General features: G+C 34.0%; 1 protein-coding gene across 2 annotated transcripts in view; it reads left to right on the top strand.

Annotated features, from left to right (window-relative positions):
• The window catches only part of SLC35F5 (solute carrier family 35 member F5), a 28,543-nt gene extending 7,396 nt beyond the window's left edge, over window positions 1–21,147 (top strand). For both annotated transcript variants that reach the window (XM_084524070.1, XM_084524069.1), the window contains exons 4-17: window positions 1,360–1,501; window positions 2,648–2,791; window positions 4,937–4,999; window positions 6,547–6,628; window positions 7,973–8,163; window positions 9,679–9,760; window positions 10,519–10,606; window positions 10,884–10,948; window positions 11,284–11,388; window positions 11,802–11,961; window positions 14,664–14,754; window positions 18,783–18,937; window positions 19,386–19,474; window positions 20,202–21,147. In XM_084524070.1, coding sequence (XP_084380196.1) covers window positions 1,367–1,501; window positions 2,648–2,791; window positions 4,937–4,999; window positions 6,547–6,628; window positions 7,973–8,163; window positions 9,679–9,760; window positions 10,519–10,606; window positions 10,884–10,948; window positions 11,284–11,388; window positions 11,802–11,961; window positions 14,664–14,754; window positions 18,783–18,937; window positions 19,386–19,467 — 1,443 coding nt within the window. In that variant the 5' untranslated portion in view covers window positions 1,360–1,366 and the 3' untranslated portion in view covers window positions 19,468–19,474; window positions 20,202–21,147. The remainder of the gene's footprint in view (window positions 1–1,359; window positions 1,502–2,647; window positions 2,792–4,936; window positions 5,000–6,546; window positions 6,629–7,972; window positions 8,164–9,678; window positions 9,761–10,518; window positions 10,607–10,883; window positions 10,949–11,283; window positions 11,389–11,801; window positions 11,962–14,663; window positions 14,755–18,782; window positions 18,938–19,385; window positions 19,475–20,201) is intronic.
• Window positions 21,148–21,383: the final 236 nt, after the last annotated feature.

Genomic DNA, 21,383 nt, shown 5'->3' with positions numbered 1-21,383 from the left:
TCCTAATGTTTACTGAAAATACTGAAATTAATACTTTATTTAATGTAAGTTGTACAAAGTCAAGCCCTCTAAAGTCAGGATGTGCCACTTCTTTGGCCAACCCAAACAAAAGCACTTCTGTTCTCATGTTTACTCTGTGATTTGAATAAAACAGAAGTACTCTGCCTGCTGAGAGAAAAGGAGAGCAGGTTGGTCTGCGCACTGCTATAGTGCTCATCTCCTGCATCCATTTTCTCTTCAGAAATTTCTGTTGAGCAGGAATAGGAGTATACTCCTACTCTTTCAGTTAAAAAAAAAATAAAAAAAAAAAAAAAAATTGAGTAAAACATTTAAACTGAGCTGGGCTTTCCTGGTAATTCACTAGAATTGCTGTAATTGAGACCTTTCTATCAATACTTTGGACAAAGATTTCTAAGGTCCATGAAAAGGCTGATAGGCTTGTGTCTGTCAAAATCTGGACTTTTTATGTTGTGATTTCTGGCAAGTCTGTACGGCTTTGATAAAGCTGTACTAGATGACAAACCTAAACTTTGTGGCTGTAGTTTTGACATCTCAGCATATGAAGTGTATGTAAGTGATTATTCCTATGTGTAACGTAGCAGGAACACAGTCAAAGCCATAATCAAAATGTCTGAGTTTTTTTTTTTTTTTTATCTTAACGAGGCAAATCTTTCTGTTGTGTATATGCTTACTGTAAGTTTGAAAGTTTTTCACTAGGATTGGTGCATGCCTGTACCTCATGAATTATCACACACACACACACAAAAACAATACATAATAAAAGTTATAAAACAATATATTAAAACAGTTCAAGTGCACGTGTTATGTGATTTTGTAAGCTTACAAGTAGGTGTTTTTTAACATTTTAAACATGGAGGGATCATAATTTATTAAGTGTTGCCATATCTTCAGAAATGTTTGATGAATCCTAAAGTTTAAACAAGTTTCTGACTACTGTTAGTTGACTTATATTTGACATAACATGCCAAACTAATTCCTACTGTAAGCCTAGAGTATCTGAATTTACAGAAATGCGTTGGTTTGAAATTTTGCAGAACTCACAGCATAAAAATTCCAGACATTTTATGCTTTACCTACTTTTGTTTGTTTCAGTGGTGGAAAGGTAGATAAATTCTTGAAAAGCCAAGGTTGACGTTTTTGTTGCTGCTGTCTCTGAAAGTCTCATGCCAGATCTGTCAAAGATCTTTTTAACAAGCCTAAGCATCTGCTTCCTGGTATATTGGGTCTGTTTCATATATGGAACACTTGGTCCTCTCTGCACCCAGTGTGGTTTTTTGTACGTTTTTACATTCTTGTTTGTAATAATTTGGGTTTTATTTCTTTATTAATACTGGACAGGTTACAAATGGTGTGGGTTTTTATCATGAATCGAATGAGCTCCCAGAGCAGTTCATCCTCTCAGCGCAGGCGAATGGCTCTAGGAATCGTCATTCTTCTCCTTGTTGATGTGATATGGGTTGCCTCCTCGGAACTCACTTCTGTAAGTATTGTTCTGTGAACCTTAAAAGAAAATAAAAGTCTATTTAAGAGAAAATTCCAGGGGAAACATGGTCACTCACACTCAGTAGGCATTCTAGTGTAAGGTTTGACATTGTTTTCAGTATGGGGAAGACAGTGTCCTCCTTTACTGAGTTACTTTTACTGGAGTTACTTACTTTACTGGATTACTGAAATAACCTGTATACGTTAAATATTATGAGCACGCACAACTCAGTGACTCCTGCTTTCAATATAGAAGGTATTATTGGCGATTTTAAAATGAAATAACATAAATTAATAAATGCATGTTGTAACTTGGGAATTCATTTTGTTTATTGCCATATTAATTAAAATAACACCTCAGCTTTTCCTGAGAAGTAGTAAATAAGTTGTAGCATTACAAGTTAGTTAGTATGGTAGATTTTAGTATGGAACATCTAGAAGCCTTGGATTAAAGGACTCATGGGTCACGGAGTTAAGCCCTGTAACTGCAGACAAGTGTGTTGTAATCTAGTTCATATATTCACCATCTTAAAACTGGTCTGCTATTTAAGTTTTAGGACCTGAAGTGGATCTTTAACAATGAAAATTGAATTGTAATAAATTTTTCTTAGATTCATGTTTCTGAATAGTTATTATGTTATGTGACAGTTCTGAAACTAAGCATTTACAAATGTTTGTGTTTTAACATGCTATTATTAATGTAACTTTTTTCCAGTGACCTGGTGTAAACACTACTGATTATGAAATACTACTTAGAATAACGTTCTCTAGTTTGTGAATACTATGTTATTGCTTATAAAAGTGATTTTTTTTTTTGTTTGTTTAAGAAATGTTTAGAGATGAGTGTATCTTTGGTCCTATCTGAGTTATATAGTGTATAACACTATGTTGCTTGATAAGTAAAAAGTAGCTTTCCTCTGGTGGCATAGCATCTTACAAGATGGCATTTAAGATGCTTTGAAAGAGGATGTCTCCAGAATAGATAGGATCACTTATCTTTTGGTCATTGGTGCCAATATTTGCAATGGTATGACTTTGGAAACCAAACTACCATGGAGTATATATACCTGAAACTGTTCATTGATTTTTATGAATTCGTACCTAACTGGTAATTTTGGATACTGCAATTATTTTCTTTCCACAGTATGTTTTTACGAAGTACAACAAACCTTTTTTCAGTACGTTTGCAAAAACATCTATGTTTGTTCTGTATCTCTTGGGATTTATTGTTTGGAAACCGTGGAGGCAACAATGTACTCGTGGGTTTCGTGGAAGGCATGCAGCTTTTGTAAGTACTTTAACTTCTACAAAAATTGAAACGTTTATATAAGTTTGTGCAGAATTATTTAAAATAAGGAATAGAAAAAGGTGGAATTTAATAAATAATGCTTTAACAAAAGCAGTTATAAACTGAATCATGGCACAGGCTGAGGTGGCAATTGTAATACTAACAGTCTTGCGAGGAAAAAAAATTAAAGAAAAAGGAGTGTGAAATACGTGAGGAATCATAAGAAATCTACAGAACCAGACCATGTGTGCATTTACCTTGGGCAGTTGCAGAGGATGATTCTTTTCAAGAAGAGCTTACCTGCCTCATTGTTGGTTCCCTTTTACTTCTCCAGCATTTATAACTAATAAAATTAGTATTTGAACATTGTAGTTGATTTTTAGATTTTCTAAAAGAGGTTTTGAGTTTTTTGCCATCATATTTAGGAAAGGTGGTAGAATTGTGACTTTATTGCTGTTAATGCTCACCGAAAGTAAATATTGGCAGCCTTTTATGCATATGAATGGCCTTCTGTTGCCCATCTTAGAACCGGGCACAGTTTGTGCTAGGGTCTAAAATGATGACAGAAATAGAGGCATTTTCCAAGGAATTGAGAGATGTTGGGAAGAGCTCCTGTTCTGTGCCAGTGTTTCAGAATGCTGAACAGCAGGACTCAGGAAACAGTAAGACATTTAGCCTTATACTAATCTTGCATTAAAATAACAGAAAAAGGTGATCCAAGAACATGCTGTTAATCAACATGTCTCTAAAAGCTTGTATGAAAGGAACATATTGGATATGTATATGGATATATTGAGCGTCACTGATAGTGATATTTTAGGTGTAACATACTTTTGTTATTGGGCTTGATGTCATACCTAACATGGCAGTTAAAACAAAACCCAAACTTGTTTAAAAAAAATGTGCTAAACAAATGGAAATCATTTAGAGTTCGGTGATATCTTGAAATATTTTTTGGTAGGCTTTATGCTGTTTAGAATCTTCACAAGATAACTGGGAAATAAACAGAATTTACAGGTTCTTTACTGGCAGAAACGGCAAGGATGTGATGAAAGCACTGAAGGGTGATTAGTTGTACAGAGCAGTCAAATTGATCAGGTTTACTAATCTAAGCAGATGAGTAGAATGAGCAGCTCTCACCTAGAGTGAATGGTAGTGGTAATATTGACCACCTGGATCCAGACCAGTGCTATGGCAAAGACAGAGATGATACTTAATTCTCATGTGAACTGGGCACCAATGAGTAAGATTGCTGAATCTGTCACGTTTTGTGTGTGGCACTCATGGGACTGCTCCTGGAATCCTGTTTTTTTCCTTTTAATTTACCCTACAAAGGTAATTTTTAATAATTTGTAGGAAATAACCGTTGCTTTTGATGTTTAGGTACTGTGAAAGAACAACACAAAGGACTGTAGAGTGCAGTTAGAAGTAAGGTTTTTTCGTAGAGATTTTTCAAGAAATTAGTTAGATATTCAACTGCATAATTACTGTAAGTGCCTTTAAAATGCCGTGTGTTTGCCATGGAACAAAAATTATATATTTATGAATTTTTATTTCAACAGTGATTGAAAGTAAAAAGTGATTGAAGTAAACACACTTTACTTTAAGCCCTTTTCCACATTAGAGGCTTTGTAGATTTATTACCAGAGTGATAGAACAGGAAGGTGCAAGTCAGGGAACTGGGTAGCCGTGCTTGTAAGGATGTAGAAAGGAAGAGGAAAAAGGATGGCTGACCTTATCCTGACTTACGTCTTGTTAAGACTGAGGCAGAGTTCTGTGCTTTTACACAAAGGAACTTTGCCCCAGTAAAATGGAGAAACAAGAGGACTATTGTAATGTCTACACAATAACTTAGTGCAACGTCTCAGTGACTGAACTTCGTAGGTTTTGGCTTTCCAACAGTCTGATCTCGCAGTGACACCTGGGTAGTTGAGTTCAGTGGAGTTCTCCAAGAGGTAAAGGGAATTACCAAAATGGGGTTCCTTACTGAACTTCTACGCCCTCTTGGTTTTGGGGGTGAGGGTGTGTGTGTGTGGGGAGAATTGTGACAGAAATACGGAAAAAGGCATTAAAAAAACGTGTTCTCAAAATAAACAAGCACAGATTGTCTTCATAAATTGTTACATTTAAGGTTCTTTTAACTAGTTTGCAGATGCTGAAGGTTATTTTGCTGCTTGCACAACAGATAATGCTGTAAACAGCTCTCTGGTAAGTTCCTTAACTTTTAAAGCTCAGTGCTTTGTAGTAACATGACACCATTATCTTGACTTCTTGCCTTTAAAATATCTATTTGCATGTAATAGTTTTGGCAAAGGGGCTTGGTAACTCAAGTATTTTTTAAGTACTACAAATAATGCTGTGACTTTTTATGAAAAATAGAGGGTCTCAACTTGATAAAACATTTACTTAAACGTTTCTGTAGTAGTTTGTGAAAGAAGTATTTGTCATAAAAAGGAAACCTTTTTCAGCTCAGTAGCTATCAAAGCAAAATGTGGAGAGCTAGTGGTAAAGCGGAACATCTTCAAGACAAACACACCAGAGCATCATTCAGTTGGTTGAGTATCTTGTGTACTGTGATCCTGCATTGCAGTTTGGAAGAGAAATGGACTGCCTTCTTCCATCCAGTGGATGAAGCGATTACAGTTTACTAAAGCAAAAGTCATTGCTGATAATTCTGCTGATAAGCCAGATGTCATTTTTGCAATGATTTTCATCATCAACAAATGATGTTTTTTTTTATCTTCCTGTTGCTCACGGACTGCTGGCTAATCTGCATACTTAAATTGGAGGCAACCTCCAGAAATGGATCCAAAACATAGGACATAATTAAAGCTTGCACTGCTTCTGTAGTAAAGTAGGGGAAGACAATTAAGTGTTGACAAACTATGATACGTAATTTATATTTTCTACTGAAGGAGAAGTTGGAGAAGTTTTTTTTTTTTTTTTTTCCAGAAGTATGCTTCAATATTTTTTTTTTCAACTTAATTTATGTATATTTAAAAAATAATCATGGTAGTCTGCTTAGTGCGTAGAGATCATCTGACCTTAGAAGAAAGATTCACTGTTAAGCTTGGACAATTTTGCGTTAATATAAACACCCACAAAAATTCGCGTCCTAAGGAAGGAACCTAATAAAAATGCAGCTACCAGATTTTTTTTTCCTTATTTCACTCTTACAGCTTATTAATTTAATTTAAATAAGCAGCTTAACTCTTGGTTTATTGGAAATATTTTAAACAATTAAAACTCCTGCAAAGTGTCTTGTATACTGGAGGTCTTTTCCCAATGTTTTTTTTTTTTTGACATTTAGTTCTAGTTCATGAGTTTTTGGGAAATGAGTATGCATTCAATTTTGTATGGATATTCTGTATTTTATGTTTCTAGTTTAGCATTTGGACAGAGGCTATAGATATACTGAAAACTCTGTGATATTTTTGTGAGTTCTTTTTAATTTTAAATCTGTAAGTTTGTATTGTGGGGGGATGACCTTGGTGACTTTTGTGTTCATGAGGATTTACACAAAAGCATGCAATTATTTGCGTGCTGCATTTTACCAGTATGTTTAATGTAAAATACAGAAGACATATGAGCATTCTTGACAAGCCTATCTGCTCTGTATAAAAACATTCAATTAAATTTGATTTTCAGTATTCACCAAACTTTTATTTTGTATTTATTTTCTAATAAATTAATTCAATTGCTTATAATTTAAATATCCTGCTTAACTTTATTTTACGTATACTGATTCATTTCAGAGTGAACCTTTATATGTTCCTGTAAAGTTTCATGATTTGCCAACTGAAAAAAGTGGCAGTAATAATAGTGATGCAGAGAAAAGTGAGTAAAGATTCCTTGGAATGCTGAAATGCTAGTTCTTTGTTTTTTTTTTTTTTTTTTTTTTTCCCCATTTATTGGTATAACTGCTCTCGTGTTGCAGGACTGACTTTCTTTTTTTTTTTCCTCCCCATCCCCTCCCCTTAAATCTCATGTTGCATGAATTGCAGTCTCATATTTGCTTTCAGGTAGAGAAAACATAGGCCTATCGTTCAGTTTACCTTTCTTGGTCACTACAGATCCAGCCTATGTTTATCTCAAGGGACCAGCTGGGTTCAGTACTTGTGATTCTTTCCTTCTGGGCTTGTATGACCAGCAGCAATGAGTCAGCCTCTGGAAAAACAAGCTATTGTCCTTTTTAGAGCAGGAGCAAAGCAGTCAAAGTAAGAATTTTAACAGTCTATGTGCATTCTGATTTTATTTAAGCCTCACTATCTTGTGATAGTAGCTGAAATGGGCCTAACTGGCCCAGATAATTAAAGAAGGGTTGGCTGTCAAGAGTCCAGTTATCTGATCCTCAGCAAAAGTCCCTGTTTATAAAGGGGAAAGTCTCTTTTAATTTCTAGATGAGAGGTGTTAGGAACCACTTTAGTAGGCTCTACTGTCCTGTGACAACAGGCACCAATCATATGGTGATTGAGCTAGGCTTTTATCCTTTTTCTTTTTTTTTTTTAAATTTAGGAAATGAGGTATTGTTTCATATCAAATCAAGTTAGTACTTCTATGTAGCACGTACTGTTTTTCTTTCCATAGGAAAATAATACTACAGTAGTCTTTCAAGTAAAATCTAAAACTGTCTTGTCCTGATACTTGGTTTAGTTAGGGGGTGAATTTCAAATGAGAAAGTGACCTTATGATTTCTGCTAAACTTTGAGGTCTGCTGGACACTGTCATCCTCTGAATAGAACGCTGTCCTTGCAGTTAGGTACAGATGTGTGTAGCTTTTGGTTAATTTTCTTTAGCTGATTAATAGTCAGTTTTATATGTAATATTTGCCAATACAGAATAATTCCTACCCAAAAATTCATTGTCCTCTGGGGTTGTTTTTTTTTTTTTTTTTCTTCTTTCTGACAGGGAGAAGGGATGCTATTTTTAGGGATTTTTTTTTTTTTTGTGGAGGGATGGACAACTGTATTGATTTAAAACAAAAATTGTGCTTTGTCTTGGTAGCAGCCTGCTAAATAGCAAAATACTACTGTAAGAAATTAAAACAGTGACAAGTCTTCTATTTGGATAAAAAATTGTTATTATTTATGAATTATTTAGAATCATAATTTTTATTGCTTTTTGCGGTTTTTGGAACGGTTTAATGATCATGTACAACTTTTTTTCTTTTTTGTCCTTAAGCTCCCAAAAAGCCTCGTGTAAGGTTCAGTAATATTATGGAGATTCGACAACTCCCATCAAGCCATGCACTGGAAGCAAAGTTATCTCGCATGTCATATCCAACGGTTAAGGAGCAGGAATCAATATTAAAAACTGTAGGAAAACTCACTGCAACTCAAGTAGCAAAAATTAGCTTTTTCTTTTGCTTTGTGGTACGTGCTCCATTCTTTCAGAAAATTATAGATGCATTTAAAGCTTGTATAATAATAGTGAAAATTACCTGTACAGTATTGAGATAAGTTGTGCTCTTTCTGCCTTTTTTTTTTTTTTTTTTTTTTTTTGTAAAAATACTGTAACTAGTAAAACCTGTCTCATGGTAGACATAAAGGTGAAACTTCTTGAAGGATGGGTAACCAAAAGAGATCTAGGGTGTGTAGTTAACAGTAAGGTCGGTTGTAAGATGCACCATGCTTTTGTGCCCTGTTGTCCAACACTGGACATGTTTGATACAGCAAGATCTGGGTCTACATGTACATGGGTTGGTCTTACCTCCACTGAGACTGCATGAAATGGTTAAATGTTACTGTGGCTTCTTTCTGTGGACCATCACAGGAAAAGCACCATCTTATCTGGCATTGTGCTCTCTCATAGTATGAAGAGAAGATGCTTAATTGTATTTCAGCTCCACTGAGGGCTGCAGGTTTTTCTTAGGACTCTGTTGGTCATTGGTGTCTCTGCATAACGCCTCAGTGCTGGGGGAGAGAGCTGATGGTGGCAGGATTTTTAAGAGACAGTAAAAATGTATAGAGCAGAGCAGTGAGCTTTTCTAGGCATGAGTAGCTTCACTGAAGGTTACATGTAGTGTGGACCTGCCAGATCTTTTCTTCAGCGAGTGGTACTAAGTAAACTTTAAAAAACAGTAATTAGTACTGTTGATGCATGGACCAGAAAACAGTGATAAAACTTTCTGTGTATACATAAAGAATATGCTTACAGCAGCAAGAGAAAAATGAGTCTCTTGTAAATGATTTTTTGGATGGTTGAAATACTTTTTTCTTAGAAGTTATTTAGAATGATGTGTCTGAATATATTTCCATATATACACACATGCAAAATTTTCTGGAGTAAAGTCATTATGTTCAAAACATTCTTTTTATGCCATTCATGGATGCTGCTATTACCAGAATATACATGTATTTATTGGACAGTATAAATATTCCTCTTCAAGAGGAATCATTTTTCTCATTTTCTCTAGAATTAGTTTTCTTATTTCCTAAAGAGAGCGGTAACTTCCCTGAGAATGTATCTAAAATTTTCTTAAGATATTAATCAAGAAATTTTATTTTTTTTAAACAAACAAACTTGCTGCTGCTTATATTTATGATGGAATTGAAAGACATGAATCTTTTCAAAATGTTTTTGAGGTATTAAATGTGATGCTTGTTTTTTATACTGAAGATTAGGCTGACTAAAGTCCCATGTATCACCAGAAATTTCTTCACAGCCCTTGTGTAGTAATCATCTTGAAGCACTTACAAAACATGATAAATGTAGCTTTAGATACCACAGAATAACTGTTATAATTTCATTTGAGTTATTCAATTATGCTTACATTTTGAAGTATGTTATTTCACTGTCACACACATGTTGAATGTGGTCGGTTTAATTTTGTTCTACTCTTGCCTGTCATGTAATGTAATCACTGAATTATTTTTCTCGTCCTCCAGTGGTTCTTGGCAAATTTCTCTTACCAAGAAGCCCTATCAGATACTCAAGTTGCTATAGTTAATATCTTGTCTTCAACCTCTGGTAGGTTTTATTTACAAGATCATACTTGTGTTATAAGGCTGTTTAAAATTCTTTTTGGTTACAGTATGCTCGTGTAATGTTTTAGCTGTGGTTTTGGGGGATTGAAACCATTGAATGCATGCATTTAAAAATGTCACTATGTAATTGCAAGGTTTTAGGCTTTCTTTATGATTCCCTTGCTTTTTGCATTTCAAGGTGTGTGTGTGTAAATATAAAGTCTGTATATTAAATAACTATGCTGGGAGTGGAATAGGTTTGAAGGAAGGGTGGTATAACTTCTTGTCAAAAAAGGTGCAATTCAGAGTAAAGTCATCTTGCCAATTATTCGTTTAAGAAAAATGGGGTTTGACTGTATAGAACTTAAACCACCTAGATATTGTACATTTCACTTGTTTTTTTTGAAAGGCTCAACTATGAGCTTTAAAACCAGCAAATTATGTTCATGTTTTGAGGTGTAACTTTTGTTTTATGAAATCAGTTTTAAAGGCACAATTGTGCATTTTGGACTGATTTTTTTAGGCTTGTTGCAGTTTTGTTAGAAATTCATCTCTTCTCAGAGTTGAGTGTGTATTTGTTCATCTGAGGATTGAGACCATGATGTTTTAGTTTTATAACAGTTCTGTTTTAAAAGCATGGATGCTAAAATCCCATCATTGACACAAGTGTGTAAAATGCAAAGAATAAAATGTCAGTGCAGCTTTCTGAGCAAAACAGTAGCAAAACTTGATTGTATAAACTGTTCTTATTTTCTCTTGCAGGGCTCTTTACTTTAATCTTAGCTGCGGTCTTTCCCAGTAACAGTGGAGATAGATTTACTCTTTCCAAATTATTAGCTGTTATTTTAAGGTAAGATAATGGAATGGAACATTTGATCAAAAACTCCCTGATGCAGTATGAGGACAAATACAATTATGATATCTGTGATGATATATTGATATGCTTCTAAATCGTTACTTCATGAACAAATTGAGGAAACAAATTAAGAAGTCTTTTTACAAAATATCATGCTCAAATGGAAAATAAGATTAATCCAGTTTCAGTTGGAAATATGTGGGTTTATTTTCTTTTTGTTTAACATTTTTGTGTTTTAAGCAGCATTTTGTATTTCTTCTTTTTTTGCTAGCATTGGTGGTGTGGTACTCGTTAACCTTTCTGGATCTGAAAAATCTCCTGGAAGAGATACAATAGGTATTCACTTACTTTTTTAACCTTAGAATATGCGGTGATGAGTACCATCTTTTGTCAATTATCAGTACATTGTACAGTAAATTACATTTCTTTGTGTAACACAACTATAAAAGCCTGGCTTTGTAGTTTCAACTTCTGAAACTGGTTTATAGCTTAATTGAGTCAGTATTTACATTATTGAGCTTTCTACATTTTCCCTACTTTTCACATAGTAATGGATTCCATAATAAACAATTTCTATCTCTGTTTGACAGCTTTATAATAGGTGTGTGTTTTGAAGAGCTGATCCTAGCAACACTTGGCATGACTTAAATCAGTGTTTTTCATCTTTACAGGCTCCCTTTGGTCTCTTGTAGGAGCAATGTTGTATGCTGTGTACATAGTGATGATCAAAAGGAAAGTAGATAGAGAAGATAAACTCGATATACCAATGTTCTTTGGTAAGAATAAAAACAATGCTATTGAAAGTTTTAATTCAATGTGTGACTCGGTTGTTTGCTTTCACTCACTTAACTATATGTGAGTGGTTAAGGGGCTTAGAAGAGCCAAAGAGAGAGCTTATTGTTCCCATAATTATCAGTACTTCAGAGAATAGTTGTATGAGATGTTTCTTTTTTATAGTCTCAACAAGGAACGATCGTTGTCCTACTACCTGAAGGAATGTGAACAGCCCCTTTTGATTCAGTGGATTTTTTTTTCCCATTTCTAAACCTGTAAATATATGACATAACTGTTTGTCAGCGTCCTTTCCTCTGTGTATGTGTATTGTCAGGGTAGCAGAGTTTGAGATTTTAATTATCTTGAAGCTGAAGAACATTTATTGTGATTTACTTAATGTTGTTCTTATATTCAGGTTTTGTAGGGCTGTTCAATCTGTTGCTGCTATGGCCAGGTTTTTTCCTGCTTCATTATACTGGCTTTGAAGCATTTGAGTTTCCCAGCAAACTGATATGGATGTGCATTGTCATTAATGGCCTTATTGGAACAGTTCTGTCAGAGTTCCTCTGGTTGTGGTATGTACTACTTGCTTCACGTATATTTCACAATATAAATTGTCTTATATGCATTATCAAATGTTGAGATGTCAAATCAGTAGCTTTTTTGCTCTCTAGTTTGAGTTGCAGGTTGTCATCTGTTACATTACAGTGTCCCTTTTGAGAGCAACAGCAAACTTTAAAAAACAGGTGATGTGGACTTAAAGTATTCATTAAGATAAGCTTAGCTCATTATAGAACAAACATTTTGGTATGTTAGTTCTTCATTTTCCAAGGGCACGTAGAAATAATGAGAGACAGAATGCAGCAAAAAAGTATTCTACAGTTTGTCTTCAGAGACATACTGCACCATATCTCATTAGAATGTATTAATCACCAAGGTATGGCAATTCATATATTACCCTGAGTTTTGTTAATTTCATGATATGATAGTCTGGATAGGTCAGCAACAGAGAATCAAACAGGAGGTTTGTAGGAGAACAGCTCAAAAGCTGTAGCAAAGTTGAAAATTTGTGTAAAACTGTCAAAAGGAGAGAGTGTTCTAAGAGCAGTGGTTGATCAGGTGGAGTTTTCAGCCTGGAAGAATTCAGGCAGCCAAAGTTTCTTCTGGGCTAGCATTAGGTTAAAATAGGAGTGTAACAGGTAATTCTATAAGTTGGAAAATCATATTTTATTCTGGAAACATTAAGGAAGAGTTTCCAAAAAAAAGAGATGTTTCCTGTGCCATATGGTTGCTCAGTGAACCAGAAGTCTGTTTCAATACTGTGTTTTGAGTATGTGTGGCAGTTTCTGTTGACTGAGAACCCCTGGCTTTCAATCTCTATTTGTGGTAGAGAGGATAGAAAACCTTGTGGGTTAGATAGTCTTAAACTGACATATTTCTGATCCTAAGTTCTTGGACAGGCCTACAATAAAAAACCTTAATGGAACCCCCCTTTCTGTGTATGTATTTTCAGCTGAAGTTTAAAATCTAGAAAGTTTAATCATGACTTTTTTTTTGTTTATTGGCAAAATTTTAGCCTATCCTAGGCATAAATCTATTTTAAAATATATACTTTTTTGTAATTTAATTTAGTTTATTTATTCACTGAATACTTTTATTATATTAATAACGTTCTATAAGACTAGTTCAGTGTTGATTGGTAAAAAGATTAACTGCTATTTTGACATAGGCCAAATGAAACACCAACAAAAACAAACAAAAAAACCCACCTTGGCTGTTGTCCCCAAATTAAGAACCAGCATAGAAGTACGTGGGTGGGCACAGACAATTCTTTAGTACACCTGCTAGTTGTGTAACTTCTCAGAATGATAATCCAGTCAGTTAAAGAGCTATTTTTATTTTCAGTTACCTTTGTCTAGAATTTTGGACTACAACTAATCTCAGTTCATGCTGACTTCATTCTTTACATGTATAGTGTGGAGCTAGCACGGTCCTTTAATCTTTCTTTGGATGTAAATGCCATTTAATACACTTCACTCTCCCCAAGAGTAGAGTCCTGCCAAGTAAATAATGTGATAGATGTGACCCTTTCGTTCTTTTTCTTTTTTTAACCCGCTGATAAATTTGGATTGGATTCTATGCTGTTCGTGCATTTATGATGATCTAGTGGTAAGGTTCGTTCTAATTCAGTAACAGCAGTCAGTGCTGCGTTAAAGAAGTACTCTGTAATGATGCAGAAAGGGGATTTAGAATATTGGGGGGGGGGGAAGGAAATTTGCAAAAATTCAGAGCATGCAAAAACTTTGTTTCAGTTCTGTTTCTTTCTCGTCTGCATACATTTTTCTTTCTTTTTAAGACACGGAACAAACCAAAGTGATCACAAATGTTAAAACTGGTCATTTTTGTTTGTTTGAAAGTCAGCCTTATGGAAGGACCTAAGGGCTGGGTATAGGAGTAGTCTTCTAGTTGGAAGAACGTGCACGAAATAATGTTCTGGAAAATCTTTTCCAAATATTTGTTCAGTTCTTTGTGTTTAAATGCTGTTAATAAATTCAACCACTTCTGTGAGGTGAAAATAGTATTTTCTTTAGTGAATCACATTTAATGATTATAGTTTCAGTGATGATGCATCTGTTTATTTTTACAGAAGCCGGAGTAAAGATTGTGTGAGTTTAAAATAAAATAAAATATTACAACTAAAGATTTTTCTTTAAAATTCGTTATTGGCATAACAGATAGCAGTTCCACAAAAAAAAAAGCACAGCTAGTGCTGTTTTCAGCAATTCTCAAAGATGAGGAAAAAATGTCTTTATTTAAAAAAAACAAATAAAAAAAATCCAAGTATCTTTGAAATGAGAGTTAACAACTCACTAGTAAACATTATTGATTTGAACTGGGTAAATACCATTTAGTTGATATTTTCTTCATATGGTAGAATAGACCATTTCATTGCTAATGAGACTCACTTGATGCTTGGGAATTTTTGAGTTGGTCAATCATAATATGGTAGTTGCAGTTTTTATTTTGGATTTTATGATGTTCACTTTATCAAAATGTCTCAGACTAGTCAAATTTTATTTATAGAGCCTTTGGTTTATATCAAAGTGCAGAAGATCTCAGGAGCTGTTTTACAAATCAGTGACTGTGGATATTACATTTTATTAAAGAAGATGACTGAAAGTTGAGCTTAATCATATACCTCCTGCAGTTTGATGTATTACTTTAGTTGTCTTTAAACTTTTATATGAGACTTCTTTTTTTAATTATTATTTTGTAGGGGCTGCTTTCTTACCTCATCACTGATAGGCACACTTGCGCTAAGCCTTACAATACCTCTGTCCATAATAGCTGACATGTGCATGCAAAAGGTAATGTACTACTAAGGTTTGAGCATTGTTAACAGACTGGAGCTGATAGTTCCTTATTTTTCCTTCTCCACCTGAAATCAATGGCAGTGTTATTTTTCACAATATATGCAATGAATGGTATTCACTTATTTTAATTGTTGAATTGCATTGTAATTAATCCTCTTTCTATTGATGGTTACAGTGATTTTGCACTTGCAGGAGATTACTTGCGTACTTTAGTTTAGATCTGATTGAGATGCTGCTTGGATGGAAAGTACCCCAAGTCATCAATAATGCCTGTCAAATGCTTTACCTTAACAGGCACTTTCCAGAATTAAAGAACAACTGCAAGTGCAGCCCATGTTAAGACCTTTACGATTACAGAATTGCTGCAGACTGCCTATCTTGAAAATGCCCAATTAGTAATGAAATGAAAATTGTATGGGTTTATGACACAGGCATGTAGAAGCTACAAGGCTTAATTACACATTATTAGGTTAATGTGGATTATAGCTTCCATTTAACTGTCCTGCTTTAAGTTAGTCTAGTGTCATTGTTACTGAGCTAATAACTGTGGGAAAGACCCTGCATATAAGGAAAGAAAAAAGAAACAGGTAATCAGTTTAGAACAGAAAGTATCTGAAGTTGGTTTATATTACTCATCCAGCTGTATAGATACTTCTCACGCTGATCGTGTAGAACTTCCAGATTTTATTTATGCATGAATTTCAACGCTGACTTTGAATATTTATTTGAATTTAATATTTAATCAGTGGCAAGGAATATCAAATTCTTAATTTAATGTGAATAATGATTATTTAGCATATTCTGCAAGCATACAATTACCATCTTTTTTTGTTTAAGTTGAGGTCATGCAACTGTTTCTGTTTTCTGAAGGCAAGATCACTTTTTTCCTGCTCTTTATTTTGGATTTAAGTTATCCCTAGTGTTAAAATTTATATTTGAGAAGTTAAGTTTTAATTTGAAAGTTAAACCACCTGTTTAACTTTTTATTTGAGTGACTTTTGGCCCAATTTTCTCACACATCTGTGTAAGTTTAATCTTTCTTACAGTGATAATGCCTTTTCTGGGGGACAGGGCATCCCCTACCTATAGCTTTTGATGTCACTCATTATAGACACTGGTGTATCTGTAACGTGGCTAAACTAAGCATTTGCCATCACATGTTTGTTTGCATTTTGACCATTGGTAACCTGTATTACACTGATGTTAGATCACGTACAGTTGAGTGGTATGGAGAGGCTGCAGGAGTTGGTGCCTGGCTATTTGTTTTCTGGGATGAAAAGGGTGAATTAGTCAGCCTTTGAGCACTTTGGCCTGGCTACAATTTATAATTGAAGCACATGGAGTTAGAGAACTGGGATGCTAAATTTTGTGTGAATTAGAAAGCAGTTTAGTCATGGAATAGCTTAGCTGAAGATGATAGAAATTAAAACAGCAAAACTGTCCAAACTTAGAGCTAACTATAGAATACTGCCACTGCAAGTTCAGAGTAGACTGGTGGTCACACTCTGCCAACTACTGCTTGCTTACACTGCTTTGATGCTCTCTTGAGTTCTTTAGCAAATACAGCTATGTTGAGTTTGTAAGCTATGTATACCTAGAAATGTGGAAATATGTGAAGGAACAAAATCTGACTGTGCCTGGAACGTAATAAATTGAGCATTTTCTGAGTAGTGTCATCCCTGAAGCAGATGTGGTTCATGCATTATCTGTGGTGGTACAATCTGTGAGTTGTATTCAGTCACTACATTTGAGTTTTCATCTGTTTCTTTTGAGGTTTGTTTTTGTTTGTACAAGATTTACAAGAAATAAGGTGGTAAGTCTTGCACTTAGAATGGTTCCTGCCAAAAAGAAGCTATACTGAGAAATGTTTCTACAAGCAAAGTGTCAATTCTAATGAAAACTTCTTAACTTCTGAAATTTTCTGGCAGACATGTAAAACTGGGGGGGGGAGGAACACCACAGAATTTGTATTTCACCCTTGCTTAATGTCGGAGGGGATTTGGGGGAAATAAAGCAGAAAAATAAAAGGATAAAAATAATGAAAGTCAAATTGGAAAATAAAACGGGAGACAGGCCCAGAATAAATAGTCTTGTAACAAACATGAAATAAAGTATATTTCATATTAGTATTACCTGAGTCTTTCAACATGGAAATGCAGCAAAACCGTGCAGCGATTCCACCTATAGTAAAGCAGTCACTGGTAAGATAACCACATTCATTTTGCTGTTCAAGTGTCTGCAACATACGATTGGGACATAAACTGTAGCAAGAATGTAAATACTTCATGGTAGATATTAAGGAAAAAATGAGGAAAAAGTAAATTTCTTACCAAAAATCACTTCAGTGAGGTGGAATTAGGTTTATATGTAAACTAGTTTTAATGGCAAGTTTTTTTTAAAGCATTCATTTATATTTATTTTTAATCTATTTTTATGTGTGCAAATAAATTTTTAGATCATATGTATAGTTAGATATTGATATTTGAAAATCTTAGGCTGTCTTCTGAACTGATTCATGTAAACTTTATTCTGGAGTACAGTGAAAACTGGAATGTGTTTTTCCTAACTCTTTGTAAATAATTTCTTCTCTAAGTTATTTAATCTGAGTAAACACAGAGTCCGGATCTTTAAAACAAATTTCTTCTCCGTGTACACATGCAATATTGAGTTAGCTGAAGTAGCAGAATCATCTTTAAAGCTCTGTTTGATGACTTTCAGTTGATATTGGTAGCACAAGGGCAACTTAATTTTTTAACTCGCTTTTATAGTTATCACTGTTTTCACTGTTAGAGTTACTCCATGTGATATGTATTTGGTATTTATTTAAAAAAAAAAAAAAGTAGTTAACCATTAATCTAACTTCTGGTACACCTCATTTTCACTTGCTCTTTTCATATTCCTTATCTTAAATCTTCACCTTCCTGTATTGTCTCAGCTTATGTGCTGGCAACATCTTTCATAATCCAAATCTTCATGCCTTTTTCATTCCCTCCATCAGTGTTTTCATTTGCCTACACCTGGTTCTTTCTGGAGGTTCTGAAAACCTATTTGCTACCTTCCATTTCTCTTAATTTTACTGGCCTTGTGTAAAAAGGCTGCTTTGTCTTCCTTGGGGTAAATACAAAACCTGACTATGTTTAGGCATTTGTCCATCTGGTGATGCCTCTTTCTTCATCTAACAGTTCCAATTTGTTAGATTTTGAGAGTGAGCATCAGTACTTGGTATCAAAACTGTACCTTTTTTTTTTCCCCTCTGAAATCTTCTATTTTGGACTTTTTTTTTTCCACAAGGGGGAGCTGTGCTTATGTTTCATTGCTCTGTAATCCTTAAAGACATTTCAAACAAGATTATAATTCTTGCACCCTTGATTTATGTAACTTTCTACAATTTTAAGTTTAAAACTGTTTCAGATGATCAATTCTGAGTACTAGTAGTATAGGAACAAGTAGAATTTAATTTAAATTGAGCAAGTATTATGCCATGCTTTTTTATTATTATTATTGTTAAAAAAATAAAATAAAAAAAAAATACCGTAAGTTTCCAGTGGGGTAGTCTTATCTCTGCACGTAGATTTCATCTGCTTAGTGACAGGATGTTCACAGTGGATAATCAGATGTACAAATCTTTCAGGTGACTTTTATTTTTTTTGTCCAACGCTTTGGAAGTGACTAGGGGACTTCCTCATTTATAACCAACAGATGACTGCAGCCTAAAAATGAGAGCATCTTTAAATAGCAGATTTCATCTGCACCACAGCACAAACAAAATGTTTGCATGTACAGAACAGAAAAAGTGTTATTGACTTATTAGAAGTAGCAGTGACTGTAGAAATTGTACCAAATCACTTGCAGAAATATTTGTAATATTTCTCCCCATTCAAAAGAATTGCGCATCTTAAAATTGTAAATAGTTTTAAAATAACTACTTCTAATATACAGTATACTCTAAAGGGGAAAACAAACAAACAAACAAACAAACAAAAACCCTTTCTGAATGAATGATGTCTGTGTTTTAATTCCAGGTGCAGTTTTCCTGGTTATTTTTTGCAGGGGCAATCCCTGTATTTTTTTCGTTTTTCATTGCAACTCTTTTATGTCACTATAACAACTGGGATCCAGTGATGGTGGGAATCAGAAGAGTTTTTGCCTTTATTTGTAGAAAACATCGAATTCAGAGGTAGGACAGTCACAAAATATGATCCTATGTCTCCTTTCTGGTATTCTGTAATTTTTTGTAAGCCACAGTATACATGCTATATTTGTTTTCATCTAATTTTGTATTAAGATGACCTCCATGGCTGACTTTTTAGTTGTAGTAGTTGCCAATCCATTTATTAACCTATATAATGTTCAGAAAAGGGAAAGATTTGAAGTCTGTTTATTTCTTTTTAAATAAGTTTCCTAGTGGCTATCACACTTGATTATTTTTTCTTAATGCTTTTATAATAGTTACTGTATCCAAAGCATGCAGTGAAGAAGTGCTAACTTCATGAAGTGAAGGGGTTTTGTATATTTTTAATGGTGCAGTTCAAACCTCTATAGCACATTTAGTACTTATGAAATGAGTTGCTTTGATGCCAACATATTACTGTGTAATTTAAATAAATAAATATGTTTCTTTCAAGAATGCCAGAAGAAAGTGAGCAGTGTGAAAGTCTCATTCCTATGCATAGTGTTTCACAAGATGGGGATAGTTGCTGTTCATAGACAAAAGGTATGCTAATAAACAAATATGAAACAGTACGGTGAAAGGTGAGGATTCTATTTCATGATGGCATTCGTTACATCAGTACACATTTTTACAGAGCATACAGTTAATCTTGTTTTGAATTAATGGATAGAGTTTTAAAGAATATCTTCAAAATTCGTATTATTCTATACCAAACGTTATTCTTACTTTAATGTAGTTTTTGGCCAATGGTTTTGAAACGTAAAGTAGATTTTTACTTTAATGTTTACATTTTCTCAGTGTGGCTTTGTGGGGGGACAACATAAGACAGACAGTGGGGACAGGAGCAGGAAGAGGTAGGAGGATTTAGGTAATGTAAAAAGAAAGCACCTGTACCTTTGAAAAGTCTTACAGAAACTTAATTTCTCAAACGTTTAAAAAAAAAAAAAAAGTGATATTCATAAAGATGGATGCATGAAGATGGACTTAGTTTTTGACTGTCTTAGCCCCGTGCCTAGGGGCTGTAGTTTTCAAAGAATGTATGCATAATTTACATGATCAGGAGTGTATTTTTATTTTCTGATGTTGCTTAAACCTAATAATGAAATTAAAAATTACCATAAGAGTAATTTACGATGTCTTAAGCTTTGATGCACTAGCACTTCCTTTTGTTTATTAATAAGATGGAAACAAACACACACAGTGATTCCCTTTTGTAATTTTTAATTATGTAGCACTGGTAACTTTTTTTTTTTTTTCTTTTCCTTCTTAGTTTAAAAATGGAGTGATGCCTAGCGAAGAGACAATCTTCTGGAAAAGTCCCTAAGGAATCATGTTTCAGTGCCTATTCTGAATTTTTAGTAAAAATAAGAAGTTTTGGTTCTTGTGAAACATTAATGTTTTCCTCTCTCCTGCTTTCATCTGGTTTTATAAATGAACAAATTTACTACATGCATATCACTGTAGGGAGTCTTAGTCCATCTGAGCAACCAAACCTGCCTTACAACACTGAGCTGGTGAAGTTACTTGACAAAATCAAGAAAATGAATGCTGTTAAGTGATTTCTTTCTCTTTTTAACTCACAATTTTGTTAAATGCTGGACAATATTGTTTTTAAAAAATACTTTCAAATGCGTTATGTAAATAAGTTTGCAGGTTATCACGTCTTACAGGCTTTTTGATGAAAAGCTAAATAGATATGTTACCTGTAGTAGGTACAAATTAACTTTTTTATGTTGTATAGACTATTTGCATATTAATAGAAGAAAATAGTAAAGTAATTTATTAAGTGAATTCTTGTAATTATTGAGGCAGGATCTTTGTACGGTCCTGGAACACTACATATATATTGTTTTATCCCATTTTGAGAAGCCTTGTAATGGCAACGGGTGCCGATGTTTAAAAATCTTGTATTACCTAATGTTCTGGAATGTTTACAATTTTAGTGAATGATGCAATATTTCTAATGACAGTAGATTTGGGTGTACATTCTCAAAATCAGTGTTTGTTTTAAACAGACTGATTCTGTAACCCATCATTCCGAATGATCTCATACAGAAAACTGAATTTGAAAATTTTCATTAGTACAGCTGCCAGCTAAGAAACAGATCAAATTAATTGTTAAAGTTTTCAGTCAGTGGGTTGCACTATGAAAGATAAAGATAATTATATTGATTTTTTTTTTCCCAATTGCATTAATAAATTTATTCTAAAATTGATCGTTTTCCTTATAACCTGTATCTTCCTTCTACTGCGGCATTTTTCCTATTTAATTGTGAGAAGTTAGGAATAATTAAGTTCAGGGATATTTGACATAAATCAGTAACTTTCCCAACTTCTGGTTATAAGACACTTATATTTTAAAAAATAATAATAATTTTGTCTTTTGTATGATTTTGTTTTATTATAATGAATAAAGGACAGATTTTTAGCGAATAGTTTTCCACATAAGAAG

Source organism: Aythya ferina (genome assembly GCF_964211825.1).
Source record: "Aythya ferina genome assembly, chromosome: 6".
NCBI lineage: Eukaryota > Metazoa > Chordata > Aves > Anseriformes > Anatidae > Aythya > Aythya ferina.
The sequence above is the reverse complement of the archived record's forward strand: the minus strand, read 5'-3'. Positions and strand labels throughout refer to the sequence as shown.